Source organism: Urocitellus parryii, chromosome 4 (genome assembly GCF_045843805.1).
Source record: "Urocitellus parryii isolate mUroPar1 chromosome 4, mUroPar1.hap1, whole genome shotgun sequence".
NCBI classification, from domain to species: domain Eukaryota; kingdom Metazoa; phylum Chordata; class Mammalia; order Rodentia; family Sciuridae; genus Urocitellus; species Urocitellus parryii.
Window position 1 is genome coordinate 175,563,804 of NC_135534.1, and position 24,842 is coordinate 175,588,645.

The following is a 24,842-nucleotide window of genomic DNA, read 5'->3' on the forward strand; positions in this document are numbered from 1 at the left end:
AATGTTACTCAGATTACTCAAAACCCTCCAATTGTTTTCTATTCTTCTCAGAGTAAAAGCACAAGTCTTTTCAATGGCCTATTAGAGACCTGTATGCTTCTGTTAAGACTTCTGTTACTTCTCTAATATCACACATCATCTTCTACTTTCCCTTTCATTCTTTCCCAGCCACATTCCTTGCTGTTTTATGAACACACCAGAAACTGCACTTGTTGTTTGGAAAACTTAATAGACTTGTTCTCTTCCTTTCTTTAAGGTTTCTGCTCAAGTATCATTTTTTCAGTGAGGCTTTCCTAACCTGCCCAATTAAATACCTTCCTATTCCCTAACACACATTCTCCTTACTCTTTAACCTGCTTTATTATCGCCATAGTCTTTACCACCATTCCACATTAACATTCATATCCCCCCCTTTCTGTGTGTGTGTGTGTGTGTGTGTGTGTGTGTGTGTGTGTGTGGTGTGTGTGTGTATAGTTTATTTCTCCTTCCAGGGAATGTAATCTCAATGAGGACAAAGGCTCATGGTTTTTGAGTGAATTAATTGATTCCTTGTATTTAATAAACTGTTCATAAATTTTTTTTAAATTTAAGTTGTCAGTGGACCTTTATTTTATTTATTTATATGTGGTGCTGAGAATTGAACCCAGTGCCTCACACATTCTAGGCAAATACTCTACCACTGAGCCACAATCCCAGCCTCCATAAAATATTTTTAAGTTAATAAATACCTTAAAAGAAGAGGTGTGCCCTGTTTCTTGCTAAACATAATGCCTCCTTATAAAATAAAATTTAAAAAAAAACTTGATTTTATTCATTTTGGACTCCTCTTGAGACATTTTTCTATTAGAAAAGCATTAATTCTCAACTGTTTCCTTCAATCTATAAAGAAGCTCAGGTCTTTCCTACTTTTAGAAGGGAGGTGGGGAATCTTCCTGTAGCCCTGCATCTTCCTATAAGTACCATACTCTTCTCTTCTGGTCACTGCCAGACTTCTTGTGAATCTATATTTACTGTCTATGCTTCCTCACCTCTGGCTTACTCTTTAATAGCTTTCATTTCTACTAGCCTCAGAAATGACCAAGTGGCCTTGTAACTATTAAATCCATTTTCTTTTTCATTTTTCAATCTAACTTGATTCTTGTGGCATATAACACTACATCCTTCCCTGTAATACCACTCTCTCTGGTTGACCCACCTCAGCTAGGCTGTTCCATCTCAATCTCTTTCTTTGTTTCTTCCCGTGTCTCAGATGTTGCCAATTTTTTAGGATCTGGTGTTATAAATACTTCTCAGCAGAAAATCCATAGGCAGTGTCATTTCCATATACCTCCTTTATGCTGATGACTTCCGAATTTGTATGTTGAGGTTTGTGCTCCAAGCTTTGATTTCTGACTTTACTGGAATTTCCTTTTGTATGTCCTATAAGAAATACACATTCATCATGTCCTAAATGAAATTCACTATTTTTTAAAAACCATTTGACTTTGTATTTGAAGTGTAATAATAGAATCTAATCCATAGGGTAATTGTAAGAATTGAATAAGACAATGCATAAAACAAGCTTAGTATTAAATTCTGGCACACAGAAAGCATACAATAAATAATAGTTACATTATCACATAATAGTTTTCCCTATTAGACTGCAAGTTGTTTGAAGGCAAGGACTATACCCTCAAACTCTGCACTATCCTTGACTTGTAATAGATGCTCTTTAAGCATTGAGTTAAAATTAATAATAATCTGTGGGATAAACAGTTTGTGTAATCCTTTCAATTTCAGATGTTGGGTTTTTGTTTTGTTTTTTTCTCCCTAGGTGCATTATGTTGTAATCATTCTAAGGATAACCAAATGTGCCGTGATGTATGTGAGCAGGTAAGCTTGATCAAAATTGTAGACGCTGTCAATTATGTAACTGCTTATTAAGTTTAATAACTTTGGAGAAATCTATTGGACATTACCTTAACCATATGATCAGAGTTCACATCACCAATATTAGGACAAATTGACATATGTCTGCTGATACAATGCAGTGAGAAGAAACACAGCATCTTATAAAGCATTCCTGCCAAAAATTCATACCGTGAATCATGAAGAAACAATCAGGTAAACCCAGATTGAGGGATATTCTTCAAAACAGCAGCCTATAATCCTCAAAATTATCACTTCTATTAAAAATACAGTTATTATAAAAACAAAGAAAGGCTGAGAAACTGTTCCAGATTAAAGGAAACTAAAGAGAAGATAGGACAACTAAATGCAGTGCATGATCCTGGATTGGATCCTGGAATTAAAAAAAAAAAATTGCCATAAATGATGTTATTAGATAAATTGGTGAAATTGTTGAATATGGACTTAACATTAGCTAGTACTATATCAGCATTTTTATCCTGAATTTAGTCATTATATTGTAGTTAGTATGACAGTGTCCTTATTCTAAAGAGATACATGCAAGGTAGCAGAATACAACAGTTACTAATATGGCATTATGTTAAAAAGTGGATGTGTAACCGATGTGATTCTGCAATCTGTATACGGGGTAAAAATGGGAGTTCATAACCCACTTGAATCTAAAGTATGAAATATGATATGTCAAGAGCTTTGTAATGTTTTGAACAACCAATAAAAAATAAAAATAAAAATAAAGAGATACATGCAAGGATTTAGGAATGAATGATCATAAATGTCTATAATAAATTCTAATATAGTTCATAAAATAGTAGTAATAATCATATGTGTGTATATAGAGTTATAACAAATGTTGCAAAATGTTAATAATGGGTGAATCTTGGTGAATACTATGTGGGTATTCTTTTGTATTACTCTTAACATTTTTTGTAGGTTTGAATTTTTGTGCTTGAGACTTTTTATCCAAGTGTCACTGAAACAGTATTTATTCATAAAGTCCTACTTTTCTTTCATCATCTAGCCTTAGTACCTGATAAATTATGGTCTCAGACATCTTTGAAGTTTTCTTCTAGTAATAATCTGGATTTTATCACTTTCTAAAACTAGGAGAGCTACCTTACTGGGAATATAACTTCTCTCAAACAATACTATGGACTTAGTTTTGTTTTGTTTTGTTATTTTATTTTGAGGATTGAACCCAGGGACCACCACTGAGCTTCATCCCCAGTCCTTTTTATTTTATTTTTATCTTAAAACACAGTGTCTCTTGAGTCACCGAAGGTCTTGCTAAGTTGCTGGGGCTAGCCTTGAACTTGGGATCTTTCTGCCTCACCCCCTTGAGTGTTTGGAATTACAGGTGTGAGCCACTATACCTGGCTATGGACTTAGATTTTGCAAGATACTCTGTGGTTATAAGACATAAGAGTGTCTCAGCTCATCTGAGTAGCTAATAGAAAATGTAGTGGTGTTCTAAATCAAAGTTTTTTGCAAATTTGCTGCCAGAACAATAGCTTTTTTTTATTGATTGATTGATTGATTGATCGATCGATCAAATCCCAGGCCTTGTGCATACCAGCCAAGCACTCTACCAGTGAGCTACATCCCCAGCCCCAGGAGAGCTCTTTAAAACAAAACTGGCCTGTTGGTGGTATCACTATAAGGAATCTTTTAAAATAACTCTTGGAGGCATTGCTTTTCTGACTTTTTACTTTGTATCTTGAGGTTTGGCTTCTTCTTGCTTTTCCTACTGAGGTTCCATAAGGTTAATAATTATGAAGAGGTGTCTCGTAATGAAACACCTGCAGCAGGTGAGATCTGGTTTCTTAAAATCTGGAATGTTAGAAATTCCATAATTTAGCAAACAGTTGAATACTACAGTCACCCTAATAAAGAACATTCTTTTCTAACCAAGTTCTTAACTAATTGAGAAATAAGACAGATAGGTCCCAGAGTAAAACTTTAAAACTAGTTACACAGATGTTGAATGTGGCTTTATCTCTAGGCACACACTAAGTGACAGAATTTGACTCACTCCCAGAGGAAAAGAGGTAAGGATTGGGTTGTGTATGTTCACTTCCTCCTACAATTTCAGCAGTCAGCTAAGTCAGACATTCAGATCATGGAAGGAGTGAGGAGTATAAAAAGATGCCTGGACAGTTAAAACGAGTAGAGCTCACACCAAATGGAAGAAAATACTAGGAGTGAGGATTTATCATTTCTGCAACCAATAGGGAATAAAGGGAGAATGGAGTCCTGATAACATTTAGATTTTGTGCTGAAGTGAATAGTCCTATAAACCCTTGATAACTAGAAGGTTGGGAAAAGGCTTTGGTTGGGGCAGGGGTTAGATTCACCTTCCTGGTGAGTTGTCTTCAAGACAGTTGAAGACTTGGAGTTAAAGCCTTTGGAATTAGAACTTAGATAAAAAGGGCCATTGGTTTATAACAGTCAACAAAATAAGTGTGATGATTTACTATGAGTCTGTCAACATTGTCTCAGGCTAAAGGTAAGGGATCTGAGATCTGAGAAAAGGCCCTTAGCTTTAAAAAAAAAAAAAAAGAAGAAGAAGAAGAAGAAGGCTGTTAGCAGAGGTATTCTAGAGCAAGGACTTTTGCTCAATCCCCCAATGCTTATAACAGTGCCCAGTACTGAACATTTTCAAAAATATTTCTAGATTGATTGAAATGATGGGGCTAAAAGTCATACTGCAGGGATTTTATTTTAATTTAATTAAAAAGTTTAAATGTATTATGTACTCTTTCAAATTTACAAAAATGTATTCAGTTTTTTTATATATCTTATGTCCCCAACTGTATTATAAAAATTCTTCAAATATAAGGATTATGTCTTACTTAAGTGTTGTATTTAGGCCCTTGTTTATGGAAGCTGATCAGTGAGTGCAGGTTGATTGGTGAACAAATGAATAATTCCAGTGACTCAGGAGGGCAAAAGAGCCTTGGCAATTTAGTCCTCAGCCCTTCAAAAAATGAAGGGCTGAGGTGTAGCTCAGTGGTAGAGCACTCCTGGGTTCATTACCCAGTACTGCCAAAAAAGAAAAAAGTTGGATGTGTCAGTAAGTCAGTGCAGAAAATGAAAATTTGGTTAGAGGAGAGGACCTTGCTTGTTTGAAGACAAGGGGAAATGAGTTATAAGTTGAGGTAAAAAAAAGTTCTTAGAATTTAAGATTATAAGCCCTGTGGTCTGATTATTTCTGCCTTGAATGGAGTATAAGTGTGGTTATAATTTTTTTTTGGTATGATGTGATTTATATAATAAAAGTATCTCTTCTAGATATATATTCATCTTTTTTTTAAGGTGTGATTATCTGTTTAGTAAAAAAAAAAGTAACTGTTTGGGACTGGGGTTGTAGCTCAGTGGTAGTGTACTTGCCCAACGAGTGAGGCATTGGGTTCAATTCTCAGCACCACATAAAAATTAGTGAACAAAGTAAAGGTATAAAAAAATAAAATTCAAAAAAAAGTTTTAAAAAAGTAACTGTTTATATTTAAGTCTACATTATTATCTAAAAGTTTATATATTCTGGCTTCTTTTAGCTAAATGTATTCCTAATAATTAGTATATTTTTCTTAGTTTAATTCATTTTACTTTATAGAATCATAGTTTTAGAGAAGGGACCTGATGGATTATCTGACTTCTAAATTTTGTTTGTTAGTTATTCAGATAACTGGAACATGAGAGTTAAATTTTTTCCCCTTATGTTCTAAGCCCTGTACTACTTTAAAATGAATTATTTCATTTAATTCTTACACCAAGCCCTCGAGGAGGTAATATCATCTGCATTTTATAGGTAAGGAAATAGAGATATAGAAAAGTTAAATAACTAACCAAGGTCCCCAAGCCATATGTGATTTGAACAACAGGGACTCAGAGCCAAGTGTGTCTAATTATATACTTATAATTAGTGAACAAAATAAAGTCCATTCTTATAGCCACCAAGATATAGCCATCTCCTATAATACAAAGTAGGGTGCCCATTTATTCAAAGTATATTATTTACAATCTCAGTTCCATTTTCTTTCCATTGTCCTAACCTGTTTCAAGTGCTTGGAGGTTTTTTGCTTTTTTGCTTGTTTTTGCCTTTGGTGTTTTTGAGAAGAAATGTTGAGGAACAAGGAAATGAGTTTGAAAGCATAGTTTTCCTTCTCTGTGCTTCTTTCTGTTCCACTACCAAAGTCAAATAGTTTCTCTTTCTCATTCATTTTTGTCTGTTGTTATTTTTTAACCATTTTTTTCTTTCACTTTTCCTTATCTTTTTATAATGGAAAATTGCAAATATATATGAAGGAAGTATAATGAGCTCTGTATTCATTTTTGGCATTATTAAGTCATGACTAATTGCATTTCATTTAATCTCTCCCCCATACTCTTTCTATCCCTCCTTCCCCATTATATTGAGGCAAATTTATATTGAAGCAAATCCCAATTGTTCTGCCATTTGATTCATACAATGTCAGTTTATATCTGTAAATTATACATATTCATTTTTTTAAATATAGCCAGGCTGGGGAGTTTGCTCAGTGGTAGAGTGTGCCTAGTATTCATAAAACTCTGGGTTAGATCCCTAGCACTGCAAAAATAAATAGATAAATAACCAAAGTACCATTATCAGTTCTTTGAAAATGTAATATTCTAATAATAGCTAGTTATTTAAATTTCTTAATTATTTAATAAAGCTTTTTAAAAATTTTTTATCAATTTAAATGAGAGGTATACATTGCAATTGGTTGTATGTCTTTTAAATATCTTCTTTTTGTTGTTGTTTTTTGAAAACTTAAGAATAATTATTTGAGGGTCTTTTACCCAACAATACTTTTAAAATGACATACTAATTACTTTTCTTTTTAAAAAATTTTTAATTATTATAAGTATTTACTTATATTAATTATACAAATTAATGGGTTCCACTGTGACATTTCCATATATACTGATAACATACTTTAATTATATTCACCCTCCCTATTACTTCCTACTACTTTCTTTTGCCTCCCCTCTCCTTAAATGTCTTTTGATCTATAGATTTCTTCTAGTAACTTACTTGATGAATAAATTTGATCATTTATCCTGTAGAGTTTCCCACAGTCTGTACTTTACTGTTCACATCCATGGTGTTATTTGATGCATTCCTCTTTCCTCTATATGTCTTAGTAATTAGTTGTTAGATTTAGAGCAGAGCTATCCAACAGTACTTTCTACAATGATAAAAATATTCTATGACCATATGTTAGCCTCTGGCCACATGTGCCAAGTGAATACTTGAAATGTGATTAAGGAGACTAAGGAAATGGTTTTAATGTTATTTAATTTTAATTGATTTAAGTTTAAATTAAATAGCCACACATGACTAACAGCCATCTTATGAGACAAATCTAGAGGCTTGATCAGATTGAAGTAAGGTTTTATTTTTGTTTTGTTTGTTTGACATTTCTTCCCATGAATGGTATTTTGTATCTGGTTGTCACTTTTCATGATGGTAATAGTCACTTTTAATTACCTAAATGTTTTAATTCACTAGATATAAAAAAACTTGTGATATTCTATCTCTTTTTACTTCTTAACTATAATTAGCAGTGTTGGAGGAAAATGCCAACTAACTAGAACATTAAATCCCTTAGTATTCATGGATTTAATAGTCTCAACTATTTGCAGATAAACATGAAGGTCTATCTGATATGTGTAATGATTTCTAATTTACTGAGACACCAGAAGTAACTATATTAATTTAATTCCTATAAGGCTGTGAGTCATTTGGCCTGGTGAGTGAATCTTGTCAGCAACTCAGGATCTTTAGTGAAAGATGGCTTTGTCTTTATTTCATAGAGAATTTGTGTGCCATATGCTATTCACAAATTTCATATTCATCAGAGTCAAAGATATGATACTGTTTATTTTTTAATTGTCATCTGTTGACTAAAAGCATTTGTAGAACAGTTTAGAATAAATTTTTCTTTTTTCTTTTTCTTCCCTTTCCTTCTCTCTTCATCTCTTCCAGCCCCACTCCCAACAGGTTTTCTCTACTTTGGGTCAATAGAAAAGGGTCTAGACTTACTATTTTGGACTTTTTGATCACTTGCCAAATTAACCAACCGTTTAAGAAATGTTACCTCAGCTTAATTTAGATGCTTCCAAGGGTTTTCCATTTATAAAAAGAAGCTGGAAAATATTCTGGACAACTGATAAGCCTAGAGGATAATAAATTTTACTCCTTATTTCTTATAGCCAAAAAACAAAACAAACAAACAAAAAAAGCTCTACAAAAATCTTTTTTCCTCTTTTTTTTCCTTTTGTCAAATAGATTTTCTCCTCAAAAAGTGAATCCCGACTAAAACATTTATTACAACGAGCCCCAGATTATTGCCCTGAAACAATGGTAAGTCCTACTTAAACTATGAAGGTTTTTGTCTATATGAAACTAATGAGTTACTTTTAGATTAGCATAATTTTCAATGTGATTGTGGTCAGAGTGAATTATTAGATTTAGTTAAAATATTAGATTTAGATAAATTTGTTACAAAATCTTTACACAAATTGTTTAGATAGAATATGGTCTTTCATCTTTATTGTGTATTTTAGGATGTAGGAATAAAAGCAAGTTTAAATATAAATGTATTTCGGCCTTTAAATTTCACTGTAGTATTTTATTTGATATTTTGTTTTATGATTTTATTTTGATTAATTTTATGAAAACTATAGTAAACTAAATCTTATTTATTTTGATTTTTAAAAATTGGAAATAAAGGAACATATGCAGAATATTATTCCTGTATTTCCATTTTCTGGCATACTGTAGATCTGTTGCTTACTTATCTAAATCAGATTTCTTAAAATATTTCCATTGCTTGGACTCTTCTCAGTATTTGGGATGCTCTTGAACCAAGACAATAAAGCCTGAGCTTGCATGAAAGAACCTCTTTTTATATATAGTGCCTGTGTTATGTGGAAGGGGAAAAAATGATGGTCAGTCTGATTGACATGTTTTCCTTAAGTTACTCAGGAGACACTTTTGTCTCTGTTCTTGGAAAAACAAAGAGTATCCTGAGTAACCAAACCCATCCTTAGTACTTTTAGATGGGAAAACAGGAAAAGAGTAAGCAATATTTGGTATCTCAGCTTCTTTTCTTTCCTGAATGATGTGCATTTAGCCCTTGAGCATTGATTATATGGACCCAGCCATAAATAAATTAGCCATACGTAATTTCTGTAGAAATTATCTTTTTTTTAATAAAAACTGGTTATCTACATAAGCCTTTTGGTGATTACTATTTCAGGTTGAAATCTGGAGTTGTATGAATTCATCTTTGCCAGGTAAGCAGTAGAAAGTATGACATTTAGGGGTTGGGGTCGTGGCTCAGTGGTAGAGCACTTGCCTCACATGTGTACGGCACTGGGTTCGATTCTCAGCACCACATATAAATAAATAAAATAAAGATCCATCAACAACTAAAAAAAAAATTAAAAAGAAAATATGACATTTAGTATTTAAATTTTAAAAACTTATTTTGTGAATATAAAATCTGTCATAGTCCAATAGTGTAATTTGTTCTCTGGTGTTTTTATCCTTGTCTTCCCTTCCACACCGAAATTTTCAAATGTATAATTTATTCTCATCCATTCAAACCTTTTATACTCTTATCTCCACTTCTACCATTCTTGGAAACTATTCTTTGAAAGATCACCAGGATTTCTTGATTTGTGCTTTATCTCAGTGTTTACTCTCTGATTTTCCCAAACACTTGCTATTATGACTCTTCCAAGACCTTGGCCTTGGAACCTTATTTTCTCATATCTTTCTCCTTTTACCTACCATAAGGACTATAATTGTTCCTCCTTTCAGTGCTTTTCACTTCTCTCTCCACACTTACAGTGGTGATGTCATTCCTTCCCAGAACTTCCCAGAACACATATGTAATATTTTGAACACAAAAATAAAGGTCCATCAACAACTTGTACTCTTGTTTGCTTCAATTAAATTAATCAATCTAATTTGTTTGTGACATAGACATCTCTTCCTAGATTCTTCATCCAGATGGTATCTAAAGTGCAAATCCAAAATCAGACTCATAACTGACTCTTTTGTGACTAGAAAACCCATAAGTTTTCTTTGATTCCCTTTTCTTTCCAGTTACATTAACTCTTCCCTTGCAAAATCTTGCAACTGTCTCTATTCCTAGTTCAAGACTTTGTTATTTTGCTCTTGGGATAGAATATTATAATAACCTTATGATTGATGTTTTAATACATTATATACATCTTTCCTGTCCTCTTCAGAAAGAATCCATCAATATCAAGAGCTCTGTAATGTTTGGAACAATCAATAAAAAAAAAAAAAAAAAGAATCCATCAAGCAATATCTACTTCCATTGGAATAAAGCCCAAATTTCCTATCCTGGCATTCATGGTCTTCTAAAATTAAGGCTCATTCTAGACCTGGTTAAAGCCAGTGTCTTGGGGTGTGGGGCTGGGGAAGGGGGGTTATACCTTATATATCTCTGAATTCTGGAGGCTGCCACATTCTTTAAAGTTTTTGTATTTCAGACAAATTGAGCTGTTTGTCTTCCTGGAATTGTCCACCTCCTTCCCTGTTTTCCTAGTTATCTCTTTACCTAGTGTCCTGGAATTCATACACATACATACACATTCTCCACACATACAAACTGTAATTTCCATAATGGAATAAATCATGTGTTTTATCTATTTCATACTTTCATAGCCCACATAACACGTAAGAGAGTACCTTTTCTATATAACTACTGAATAAATGTAAAAGATGGTTGAATAATATTTTCTAATATAACTGGATACATAGAAACAACAACACTGCATTATTAATAGCCCATAGAGTTTATGACCTACAAGGTTTCTATTCATAATTCTTTCTAACATGTGAGAAATTCTGAATAGCAAGTAGCTAAGATTTAGAGGAAACCATACTAGACAGTGGGGCTAGATAGAAGTCTGTGCCCCTTATGCATTAAGAACACATGGAGATGAAGAAACGTATAATGTGCAATATTTTTAGTTTTTATAATTGATGTGGTTTATAATAGTCAACTTCAGTGCAGTTTATAATTATACTTTGAGAGCTTTGTCTGTTTGTTTTGCTTAATGTTTTTCAGTAGAATACTTAAATTTGTTGTATTAAGTCCTAGATTCTTGTCACCTATTGCCTTGAATTCCGCACATTTTTTTCAAATGTAAATAATAATTTAATGTAATGCAGATGTTTATCTCTAGATCTGTGTATTACATAGAAATGGCATAGAGCATTTTTTAAAGCAAATAAAGGAAGATTTGCAGCATTCCTACAAACATGTCTTTTCTCCTTTCATTGTTCACTTGTTTTTTCTTTTCTGTTCCTTCCTTCATTCATTTCTTCCTTCCTTCCTTCCTTTCTTCCTTTATTTATTTTTAATACCAGAGTGCACTCTACCACTGACCTACATCATGAGATCTTTTTTATTTATTTTTTTTTTAATTTTGAGACAGGGTCTTGCTAAGCTGCCAAACTGGCCTTGAATTTGCAGTCCTCCTGTCTCAGCCTCCTGGGTTGCTGGGATTAGAGGCATACACCATCATGCCGGGCTCTATAGTTACTTCTTATGTTCCCTAATTTTATATGAGCAGTCAGTCATTTTTTTTGACATTTATGATCACAAAGGGTCTAAGACCATATTAAAAGCCTTTTTATAATTTTATAATCTTTTGATTTCAAAGTACTTTTGTTAGAGAAATAGCTGTTGTGTATAAATTGAACCAAAATAGTACATAGTCATTTTGCCATGATTAAGTGTGCCCTTCAAAGTCAGGACTACCTCACAGAAATTGTTCTTGCATATATCCTAAGTATCATTATTTAAATAGCATCATAGGTTTTTACTCTTCTACATATATAATATTTTGAACACAAAAATACCTGTACTCTTGTTTGCTTCAATTAAATTAGAATCTTTGCCTCTGATTCTGTCTATAAAAATAAGAAGAGGCCTCTCCGTTACTTTCCTCTCTCTATGTGTCCTCTGATAGAGTGGGAATGACTTCATAAAGTTTAGGTTGAACTGAGAAAAGTCAAGAAGCAGAAGACCTGGTAATTACGCTTTGTGGGACCCTAAGGAGACTGATAAGCACTGGGAGTTAAGGGTGAAGGAAAGGGCTTAAGATTTTGATGCCCTGCTATCTGGGTGAATTTTCCTGTGGTCACCCTCTTTGACTTATAGTGGTTTCCATAAAACACTTTATTGTACTGTTTGTCTTTGTTGCTACTTATGAAAAACATTTGAACATTTTGTTTTTAAGGTGTGTTTAAGAAGTCTGATGGCTGGGTCGGCTTAGGTTGCTGTGAACTGGCTATTGCCTTGGAATGTCGACAGGCATGCAAGCAGGTAACACCTGGCAATCAGGCTTTTTTGCATCATGAAGTATAGTTTAGATTACTGTGCATATGTTATACAGTTAGCTGTACATATGATTTAGGCCTTGCCTGCTTTATTGCGTTGGATAGGTGACCCATAGAAACTGCAAAGTTTGTCGTTTCTTTCGTGGATCATTTTCTTTTAGATTTGTTCTTTTTTCAGTTATGGCTGCTACATGTAAGATCTTCAGCCTTCTCCTATTCTTTCTTATCTTACTTCTCTCTGCCATGCAAAGAAAGAATTTTATAGGAATCAGGGCCTTTCACGCTTTGTCCATGGTCATGAGGAGTCAATGCTGAGTGTCTCCAAATAGTCATGTAACATTTGCATATGCTTGGACAAAAGAAGTTGACACAGTTGACCTATTTCATTTTCATCTTCCCTTTCTCTTTTATCATGGCTTCACCCTGAGCATGTTCTCGTATCTCTTCTCTTAACCTAAGTGGTATGTGACTCCTACAGTGAGTTATGGCTTCTTTTTGATTTGATGTATCTCTGGTCCATTTCAGGCTAGGTCCTTGAGTTCTTCCTCATTGCATATTTTCATAGTGCCTCCCTGGAATGGGAAAAGTCACCACCACCCAGTCTTCTTCACTCCAAATGGTGGGAGTATACTTAACTAGAAAACTAATTGTTTAGATAGTGGTTTAATGAACATAAAACCACAACTGGAAAGGCTTCTCATTTTCTTCTTGTAGGGACTGATCTTTTAACAAAACTATAAGAGACATGGTGTCACCTTCACTTTTACACAAACCAGTATGTACCATAGCCTAAGCAATACTCTTTGGGTAGCACATGGCCTAGCTATATGCATTCTCCTTTAGGCATTAGAGTGAAGCTAAGTTGTACAAGATTGTACTGTAATGGGTCTAGTGAGATATAAAGCAGTTTTCAACCCATTCTGCTTTCCTTTCCCATCCCCATCAACTGGCTTATTCTAAATTGCATGGGCTTAGATGACAGAGTAGGAGGAAATGAAATAAGGGACTAGAGTCCATGGCTCTGAAATTACGTCTTTAAATGGAGACTAATGTCATGTAGAAGATTAACTACTTTCCAGCAGATTTGTTTTGCCTTGTTTTACATAAAGTGCATACTTTCATGTGTTTCTCTGAATATCAGTTTCTCATCTATAAAGGTGATAATATCTTTTTAAGCTTGTAAAAGAATTATATAAAAGGAACTTTTTTTACTTGCCTGACATAGTACCCTTTCTTTCTTTAGTTGTCCTCTCGACTATACATGGCCTTTTCTGAGAAAATTGACTCTGTAAGTTCAGTGTGAAAGCTTTGAGTATACAGGGTTAAAGAAAAACCAAAATATAAGGGCCCTGGCAGAGCTTCACAAGAAAATTTGCTGTGGCAGAGCTTCACAAGAAAATTTGCTAGAATGGAATTCAGCTTAAAAAAAAAAAAGTCCTCTGATTTACATTTCCTTCAAAGTCATCTTGTTTCTGAAATAACAAAAGAACCATGTTATTATGTGAGATTAAAACCATAAAAGTTAGAGTGAGGCCCTAGTATACTGAATAGATCCTAGAATGATGTTTGTTTTAAGGACATTGTGTGAAATTTATTGTATTTTAGGAACTTTTAAAATATCTGATTATAAGATTTTTCATGATAAAATAAAAAATACTACACTGGCCATTGACATACTAATATGTGCTCTTTTTTATCTTTGCTAAATAACATGTATAATAAATTAATGGAGAAATGTGTTGAATTTTAGGCATCTTCAAAGAACGATATTTCCAAAGTTTGCAGAAAAGAATATGAGGTATGCATTTTATTTAACAAATATGGGTATCCTATTCAGATATTACCAGAATTGACAAAAAACACTTAAATTTCAAAAGTGAGTTCATTTTTATACCAACTGCCTTCTACTTTACAGAAAATTTAGCTTTGACTAAAATGTCATTGCTTTGTTTAGAAATGTATGTCTTTAATTAATTTTGGTATTAATTTTAAAGAAATGCCTTAATCTAGCATACAAAGTGTTTAACCAAAATATTTTTATAACAAAGCAACTGGTTTTGCTAAGACTTCGAAATCATTTTTCTTTGGTTCTGTATCCTCTTTTTACCCCTTGTCTTATCTCTTGACCTATCTAGGTATTCCTTTTTTTTTAAATCTCTATTATAAATATAAACAAAAATAAAATCACACTGCTAGTGTGCGTAGCTTCAAACTTTTCTAACATTTGAGGGAAAATACTAAGTTACAAAGGCTGTGCTAAATTTGAAACTCTTGTCTCCCACTGATGGAATTTCAAGCACTGTGGTATCTAGATGGGGAAGATACTAGGGCAGAAGTAGAGAAGGTATTTTCTGTCAAGCAGAAGATTTTCCCTGATGTGAGAAAGACTCCTTTTGGGGGCTAGAAAATGCTCATTTTCTAGAACCCCATTGTTAAATGAGATAGTTTTTCGTAGTATAAGGTGATGTAATTAAGGAGACTTAAGTGCACATGCCCCTCATTGATCATTTTTATATCTAAACATTGGGAGAAGAAAGAATAACTCATAACTACTTCTAGATTATACTTCTGATTTTTTTCTTTTCTTTTCTCAAAGCCTATAATTATCTTTCTTAACATTTTTAAACTGGAAAATCTTATTTTATCTTTTGTTCCATTGTATTGTTGGCTAAGTTATATCTGTTCCTCTGAAGACAGATTTCCAAATAAGCTGTAGCTCTTCCCTGTTCTTATTAAAGAAGCCTTGCTACCAAGAAGTAAAAGGTCCTCCCCCCCCCCATCTCTCTACCTTTGATGTGACCAGTTTGGGTTTCTCTTGAACAAAGTGGCTAACTATGATAATTCCTTCTTTTCTCCCACATGATGTCTGACACTGTCCATCTCCTGTAGCCTGTCCTCCATAATTTTAGTGTGCTTCCTTCTCTTGTCTGGATTTCTGCATTGCCCTAGGAAGTCTACCAGTATGTGTTGATGAAGGACGGGACAGGAAAGGTAAGAGAGACACTGTCCTATGATAGAAATAAGAACAGTTCGGTTTTCAGTCAATCCTCCCTTACTTGAATTAGAATTAAGTAACCATTCTCCAAGAGTCTACATGACAAGAAGTTTTCTTTATTTTTATATTAAAAGCTGACCTCCCAAATTATTCAAGATAATGTAGACTCAGTTTGGTTTTTTGTTACTTAGAAACAAAGAGGCAGGAGCACTTATACAGGATAAGATTTCTGCATTATAAATCCTAAATAACAGTAACTGTTCAAGTCTACTAGCAATAATGACTACTTGTTGTAAAGTAAATTTGGTGTAATGCAGCCTGTTTTCTCATTGGTTTTTTATCACTATCCAAAACGAGGCTTTTAATATCTTTTTTCTGGAGTGGTCTTGGATAAATTCTCAGATATTTAATCCCTTTCTTTAGGCTTATAATTTTAAGGGTAGCATTTCCCTTAAAGGATGGTTTTGCATAGTTTGATTCAAGATTCAGAGAGTTGGTAATTACATTTGGAGGAGCTTAAATTATCTTTATTAGAAAGATGCTACAGAGTCCCTTTTGAGGAGTTTTCCTAGAAATTTATTTATGTGAATAAAGTTTTAAAAATGGTAATGCTATAGCCAGGCACCATGGCACACGCCTATAATTTCAGCTACTTAGGAAGCTGAGGCAGGAGATCTCAAATTTGAGGCCAGCCTCAACAACATAGCAAGATCTTATCTCAAAATGAAAAAAAAAAAATGATGAGCATCTAGCCCAGTGGTAGAACACTGTCCTGGCATGTGCAGATGTGTAATACTGGACTAAATCCCGCATATTACAACAACAAAAAGAAAAAAGAAAGAAAGAAAAAAATGAAAAAAAATTATAATGCCATTTAAGATTCTGTTTTGTTCTAACCAATGTAAGATAAACAAGTGAAATATAAAGCATTGTTACATCTGATATTTATAGAGTGTACTGAGAGGCTGTTTTATATATTAGAAAACACAAACTGGAATCAGTCTTAGGTTAAAATTCTGATTAAACTACTTATAGCTTAACTTCAAATACTAGATAGACAGTTATAGCTAATTGAGTGAAATTAACTAAAATTTATGTTGCACTCATAAGGGCTTGGGGAAATCCAAAACAGAACAAGCATGTTGGGAGTTAGCAGAAAAAACTTTGCAAAAGAGAAAGACCTGAAAGGGTTGGTATAATTTGGTTGTTAATAATACCATGGCTGGATACAGTGATGCACACATGTAATCCCAGTGGCTAGGGAAGCTGAGGCAGGAGGATCACAAGTTCAAAGCTAGCCTTAGCAATGGTGAAGCACTAAGCAACTCAGTGAGACTGTCTTGAAATAAAATACAAAATAGGGCTGGGGACGTGTCTCAGTGGTTGGGTGTCCCTGAGTTTAATCCCAGTATCAAAAAGTAGATAAAAAATAAGACCATGGATCAAAGGCACGTTAGCAAAAAAAAAAAAAAAAATGCACATAACTTATGCAGGGAGCAAAGAGAAGACAGGATCTGTGCTTGGAAAGATCCTGGAAAGATGACATTTGGAGGCTCCACTCATTATTAAATAGAGGTGATGATGATTTGGTAAAAAAAGATTAACATGACAAATTGCAAAGCCAATATTTTAGAAAGCTTAAACTCTTAGTTTTGTGCAGACTAAGTTTTAGCTCCTCTAAATCCCTAACTTAGCTAAAAATATATAAGGTCAAGCCAGCAATAGGATGATGGCAATAGAATCAAGTATTCAAGAGTAAGTCAAAGATTTGAAGACAGAATTTAACTGGATTTGTTATAATGTTTTGAATGTGAGAGATGATGTTCAAGGAGATATAATAAACACTACTAATCTTTTAAGCCTAGTTCCTTGGCATAACATTTACTATTTTTCATGCTTGAAGGCACTGTATAGATCTCTTTCTGGCAAAAGGGCAGACTTGGTATCTAGACCAGTCCTCCAGATGAAAGCAATTTAAAATGCTAGTTTATGGGACTGGGACTGTGGCTCAGTGGGAGAGCACTTGCCTAGCATATGTGAGGCACTGGGTTTGAGCCTCAGCACCACATAAAGATAAATAAAGGTATTGTCCATCTATAACTAAACAATAAAGATATTTTTTAAAAAGACTGTTAAAATGCTAGTTTAATTTGCTGGAAAGAAAATATGGAATTCCCAGACCAAAAAATAAGACAGGAATCCAGAAAAGAGCACTAAAAATTACATTAGCACTGAGGATATTTGATGAATAACTTCTATAGTGTTGTAGCTTCAGAAGTCAAGAGATATATCTTTGGTTCTGATCAAAGATGGAAAACCTAATAATTGTAGTACCCTCTGCTTCCCACCAATAAAATTGGGATCCCAAAGGGGCTACACTGTCAGTATTAGAATAATCAAGAAATACATTCAACAAGTAAAATTAATTAATTAATTTTTTTAAAAGAAATATGTTCATTTCCTCCCCTTCTAAGGGCCTACAAAGAAAATTGCTTCTCTCAAACATTAACAATGTAAGCTAGCCTTCACTTGAGTTTGCAGCCCACATTATACTGAATATTGATACAACATCAAACTGAGAATTTATTTAAAGTGATTCTAAAGTTTATTTAAAGTGTTTCTAGTGGCTCTTAGGTGCCTGAGACAAAATAACATAAATCCTTTCTGGGGAATAGGTTCTTATTTCAGACTTTTTGAATTTTCATAGATAAAGTTCTAAGAAAAATAAACAACTCATGTGTAAATAAATCCCCAAATTCACCAGAAAACAAGTTTTATCAAATGAACTAGCAGGAATAATGGTGAACAGAATCGGTCCTGAAAATACTTCAGATATAGAAATTATCAGATGCAGACTATAAAATGTTTTATGTATTTAAGAAATAAAATACAGTGAGAGCAAGCATAGTTGAAAAAGAATTTCCAGAAAAAGCATAGTTGAAATAAAAACACAATGGATGGATATTGTAGCAGATTAAATACAATCAAGTGAGTAAATTGGAAGGTAGAACTGAAGTTATGGAGAAGCAGCACAGAAGGACATAAAGCTAAAAAGTAGTTCAAGAGACCGAACAGAGTAAGACTCATCTTCTCATTGAAGAACTAGAAGAAAAGTAATGTGGTAGAGGCAATGTTTCAAGAAGCCCAACAAATCCCCAGCCGGATTTTTTCTTTATACATTATAGATACACATGACAAATTGTAAAAGCAGTTGGAAAAAATGACATTGCATTCAAAGGAGACCAACAGCTGATTTCCCAGTAGCAACAAAGGAAGCCAGAGATCAGTGAAATGATACTTAAATGCTTCTGAAAGAAAGTAAACATCAACCTAGATTCTCTTACCACCAAAAATATTTTTCAAGAAATATTAAGATATTTCCAGATCCTTGCTAGAAGTGCTTCTCCAAAGAAAGTTTTGAAAGATCTAGTCCATCAGAAAATTATTTGAAGTGCAAAAGGGAATGTGAGTCAGGCATGTTGGCACATGCCTATAATCCCAGCAGCTCAGGAGGCTGAGGCAGGAGGATTTCGAATTCAGAGACCCACTCTGAATAAAGTACAAAAAGTGCTGAGGATGTTGCTCAGTGGTCAAGTGCTCTCAGGTTCAATCTGTGATACCCCCACCCTCAAAAAAAAAGGAAATGTAAAAGTAGAAACCAGGTAAATTAAAATACATATTTTATAAAATAATGGTAATGAATTATTGGATTTCAAATTGAGAATTAAAATACACACAGCAACAATAGCAGATTCATTAGAAAGGCGATTAAAGAAATTGAAGCATTTTGAATATTAGGTCCTTTTAATGTAAAGACCCATATTTCTAAGGGGTTAGAAATACAGGACTAAATATAAGGAGAGATGTCCTGCCCGAAGTGAACCTTGAAGTAACCCTTGAACATTGAGGGTGTGAATGAAAGTTCCATGAAAGAGAGCTGGGTTTTGAAGATTGCTTCATTAGGGAACTGGAAGAGAAGGAGCAGATATGGATAATGGCAGTTCAATGACCAAATGAAATGACTTTAGTTCAATGACCAAATTGAAATGAGATGTTCCATAAAAAGAGAACTTTCTATCACTGGAAATGTACAAAGTCTTATGGGATTCACACATTGCAGAGGGAATTTTAGCAATGGATAGGAGATTCAAATAATGTTCTTCCAATTTTTCAGTTTTCATTTTGAACAACACCTGGGAGTTCTTCCTTCAGTACTTAAGAGTACTTCTTTGAAGATTACCTCTTTGATTAAGGTCACCAAACTTTGGTCTATAAGAAATGCCAAAATCAATCATTAACTTAATGACTACATCAACATGTTCAAGTGTCATGGGAATGAATACTCAATTCTAGGTTCTCCTTACATTTTCACAAGTGCAGTTCTTAGCCCACCTAAGTATTGCTTAGGCCATATGAGATTTACAAGATATGCAATACTAGAACCTGAGATCATATTCAAAATATTCAACAGTAGGCATGACAGGCACAAACAGAGCAGATGCTAGTTATGTACGTAGAGCCATACAAGTGCATACTGGCTGATATAGAGCTAAAGTAAACATGAACTTGATGTTTTCTATGAAGTGAGATTCTTTTTTAAAATATATGCCTCTATATATGGGAGGGGATAGATTTCTTTTCTTTCTTTCTTTCTTTCTTTTTTTTTTTTTTTTTTGCATAGTCTTTGTCCAAATCATAGCTGTAAACATGTTCTTTTGGCCACCAAATGTAATGATTTTTTTAAAATTTTTCCTGATCATTGATAGCTGTTTTCTTCCTTGAGTATCAGAATAAACATCATTAAGATGATGTGAGACTGGTACATTTCCAGAGACCTGGCAATGGCTACAAAGTAATAAGATAAACTTTATTTTTGGATTCATAAACCATTCCATACCTTAAATTTCAGACATTACTTGCTACTTTCTTAACACTATGACCATAAATATGAACACCTTTCCATTTGTTGCATGATCAACTGAAGTACTTTGCTACAAATTTACTATCAAACTTTTACATTTTTACTTGTTTCTTCTTTCACAGATTCTTCTCTAGGATTTCCTTCATATTCTTTTTAGAAATGTCATTGTAATTTCTCTCCTTTAATTCCTGGCTTTCTTCATTCTAGTTATTTGATGTTATTTTATTAAGAAAGGTGAGGTATTATGAAAAAAAAAGTCAGTAGGAGTACTTTGTGGGGACTTATTTTTAATCTTAAGGCAGTTAAGTTTTAAGCTAAATAGTTGTTAATACAACTAAAATATTGTTCTGCCTTTGGGTTCTGCTTCTGTGAAAATGATGATAAAATTAAGGCTCTGAAAATATTAAAAAGGGACTCTTAAAACCACAAAAACAAACACTGTCAGCCTTGAGAATTCAGAGGCCCTACATTCAATCCCCAGCAATCATGTGCTACTTTGTCCCAACAAAGCCTTCAGGACCTAAATATAAATAGTTTAGTGAATGCTGAGGAAACTTCAAGAATTGTTAGGATAGCTGGGGATGTGGCTCGGTTGTTAAGTACAATCCCTAGTAACAAAACAAAACAAAAAAAAAAAAAAAAAAAAAAGAATTGAAGACTGTGAATGGGAGACTTTGTAAATGGTAAGATGCTATGCAGGCATGCTACATCAGAGTGGAGTAGAGCCGTTACCTGCAGCTGATGAGCTCCAAAAAGAGCGAAACCGATAAGGTCCTGCAGTACTGGCTTAAGACGGTATAAAGCCTTGATTATGTTCTACTTGTAGGTTGTTTTGTTTTGTCATATTTGTATTGTTGTTTGGGGAGAGGAGTAACTCCTATTTAGTCTCCTTGCCCTAGTATATTTTCTAATTCATTCCTGTCTGAAGTCATCTGAATGAGAGCATCTCCTAAAAGAAATCTGATCAAGTTAGATTAGTTGTGATCTAGTCTAATTTTAAATAGCCAGGGTTTTTCTACTAGGCAATCTCACCTAGTCCCATAGGTTGTTTTGTTTTGTTTTGTTTTGTTTTTGTGGTGCTGGGATTAGAACCCAGAGCCTCATTCGTGGTAGGCAAGTGCTCTGCCACTGAGCTGTATCTCCAGCACAACTCCCATACCTTGCCTCCATAGGATGACAACTCCAAAATCTTTTTCTGAGCTCCTGAATAGGTTTAACTTTGATGTTCTATTGAAGCAAGGAGCACATCAACCAAAATTGATTGATTTCAAATTAACCAAATTATTATTTTCCATACATTCTCTACTTCTTTCTCTCAAAAGTGATTCCTTTAAGGACTATTTTGATTGTGTCACTTCCCTCCTTAAAATTCTTCAGTGGCTCCCCTATAAGATATAGTTCATGCTTCTCAGCTATTATACCAAGCTTTTCTCAATCTAGCCCCTGATTCTTCCCACCTTTACACTTTAGCAGCACATTACTTATAATTTTCCAGATTGTCCATGTTTTATTTGTTAGTTGTACTTACACAACTTGTTTGTTTTACCTGGAATTCCCTTTTCCAAATCCATTTTCATATATTCCTGTCCAGTAGTATACTGGAACTGACCCCTATCAATTAGAAAGAACGGATTATTAAATATCTGGAATTTTGCAAGCTAGTTTGTAACTTGAAATCAGCTATCAGTGAGGGTATTTATACCAAGAACATCAGCAAGTACTATACAAATCAGGACTTTCTCCCCCAATCAGTTAATTCCCCCCAAGAAAGCTGGTCCCAACACACCATTATCCACTGGCAACCTTTGCCTCAAATTCTAGCTTAGATGGTAACTCTTTCTTTTCTTTTTTCTTTTTCTTTTTTTTTTTTTTTTTTTTGTGTGTGTGTGTGTGTGTGTATGTGTGTATGGTGCTGGGGATTGAACCCAGGGCCTTGTGTATGCCAGACAAGCACTCTACCAACTGAGCTATATCCCAAGCTTAGATGGTACCTCTTTCAAACTGTTACTGCTCATCCCTCTTCTCTCCATACACATAAATTTGATTGTTTCATCTAAATTCTTAGTTTATGTGTTTCTTTTTAATATCAAATTCTGAGTTCCTGGAGCAGAGTCCATATAGTTATCTTTGTATCTGACTTTCATTCACTCAACATTCATTTAAATTGATACACTTAATATATGTCAGGGACAATTCTCGGGGTATAAAGATGAAAAATGTTAGCCATTGTCTTCAAGAAGCTCATAATCTAGTCTGTAGAATGAGGAAAAAGTTAGATAGACCATTAAAATACAGTGACACAAGTGCTAGAAATCTATACAAGACACATTGGGACCTGGAGGGAAAAAACTCTACTAAGAGCAATGGGGAAGTCTTCACAGAGCAGATAAGACGAAGGATGAGTAAAATGTTGACTGTAAGTAGCTGCTACAGTCAGTACTTATAAAGGTAGAATTATATTTATAGGACTTTTTTCCATTCTGAAAAACTGAATTATATACGGTTAATTTTTAGGTAGAAATCCTATATGAATATCTAATGAATTAAACTATCTTTGAGTAGAGAAAGCACTGAGTACTCTCTATTACATTATACAATAATGTTGTATATATCAAACCATCTCAATACTCTGTAGCCTAAAACAGTAACAATTTATTATTTCTCTTGAATCTAACATCTTGACAGTTCTGATCTAGCCAGATTTAGCTAATTCTAGCTGGGCTCACTCATTTGCAATGAACTGACAGGTCAGCCTGAGGCTAACTGTATTTTAAGATGTCCTTGACTAAGGCAGTTTAGTTGTCCTCCATCTGTCTGTCTCATCTCTCCAGCAGGTTAGCTCTGACATCTTCCTGTGGAGGTGGTAGGGGTGTAAGAAAAGAAGCCGAAACATGCAAATATGTGTTTAGGCCTCTGCTTGCTTTAAGCCAAAGCAAATCACATGGCCAAGTCTGAAGTCAGTATGCAAGAAATAAATACAAGAAGAAGTGAAAAATTGGGGCCACAGCTGCATTCTATCTACCACAAGCACTTCACCTTTTCAGCCTAGCATTTGATGGGCTGGACTCCTTAAATGAAATGCAGACTTCAAACTGAGAGAAATTTCAGTTCATCTGTGAAAAGCAAACATTTTTATTTACTGAGGTCTATGAATAGAGCAGACCATTTACTTTTTTTTTTTAGTTGTAGTAAATACCTTTATTTTATTTATTTATTTTTATGTGGTGCATCAAACCCAGCACCTCATACGCACTAGGTGAGCGCTCTATCACTAAGCCACAACCCCAGTCCCAGACCATTTACTTTTAACTAGTAGTCTAGTTGAATATATTGAGAGTAGAAAGCATTAAACGACAATTCATAAAATGTATTTTTTTGGTATTTGTCCAGTGAGTAAAACAACCAAAAATGCAAATCAGCATTTTTTTTGCAAGATTCACATCATCAATATTTGTTTTGTTTTCATCATCCTTATCTTTAGTGAGAATGGGAGAGGGCACTGGAGTAACCAGTCATAGATGGGCAGTAGACAGAAAAAGGATTGAAACAAATGGAGAAATATTAGAAAAGCATCAGTCATTGAAGTGGAAGAGTGGGTGGCTAGGACAGAAAGTAAACCTTCAGAGCCAATTTGTGGATTAAAGGTTAGACCATCAGGGTCTATTTCCCAGTGTACCCAAAGGCTCTTCCCCTGCCCCCAGAAGGAAGTCAATGTGATAAGTTCCTTCATCTTTTATTCCTTTCCATTTTTCTGCCAAATTTGCCCACATGTTATCTGTTCCTGGCACTAGAACAAAAGAGTTTGTTGTGCTTCTCTAAAACCAAGAAAAGATTTATTTCACCATTATTTAAGATTCTGATGTAAAAAAATAAGAGACTTGTCAAATTGATTACTCTGTGGGCATAGTTAAACCTTTTATTGGCTATATTTAGAAAAATAATCCAGACTATCCTCACAATCCAGTGTCATGGAAGAACACTGGTGGGAACAGTCTGGAGGACAGCCAGACTTTGTTTACTGTGTACATTTGGCTCTCCAGCTGGATAGTGAACACCTTGGGATATTAGATTCTCTTTGGATCCCACCAACTCCAGTATGCTGACATGTTATTTGGTTTATTATCTTGGTACTCCTGTAGTTTTGGTCTATTCTCAAGATGAGTGGGTTGAGGGAGGCACATTGGGTGTGATATCAGTAATCAGAAGGAGAAGCTCCGAGGTGAATATGCTTCCTGCTTTTGCCACCAGATGGCAATCAGACATTTGAAAGACTTGAGAACTGGCTAACTAACTCTAAGACTGGTGATTTAAGAAACAAAGAAATATAAGTTAATGCTGTAATTTATTATGTATATATCTTAAGTCCTGTCAACTAATCAACAACAGCTTAAGCAGTGAAAAGATAGAGTTATCTGTAGTAAATTTAGGAATCTTTCATCAAAGTTGAATATATGCTCAATCTAAAATAAAGACCTGTCAAATCATGATGGGTGTAATAGAGAACTGATAAATTCATCAATATTCAGGATCCAATACTTTGTACTCTAATATGCTAAAATGAGGGAATATTCTTTTAAACCTTGAAATTAAAGATGTAAAAATGGGTAGAT

At 34.1% G+C, this 24,842-nt stretch overlaps 1 protein-coding gene across 1 annotated transcript in view; it reads left to right on the forward strand.

Moving 5' to 3' along the window:
- Positions 1-24,842, forward strand: part of Reck (reversion inducing cysteine rich protein with kazal motifs) — a 78,576-nt gene that overhangs the window by 12,903 nt on the left and 40,831 nt on the right. The window contains exons 2-6 of the mRNA XM_026379766.2: positions 1,814-1,872; positions 8,219-8,293; positions 9,192-9,228; positions 12,217-12,302; positions 14,067-14,114. Of these exons, the coding sequence (XP_026235551.1) occupies positions 1,814-1,872; positions 8,219-8,293; positions 9,192-9,228; positions 12,217-12,302; positions 14,067-14,114 (305 nt within the window). The remainder of the gene's footprint in view (positions 1-1,813; positions 1,873-8,218; positions 8,294-9,191; positions 9,229-12,216; positions 12,303-14,066; positions 14,115-24,842) is intronic.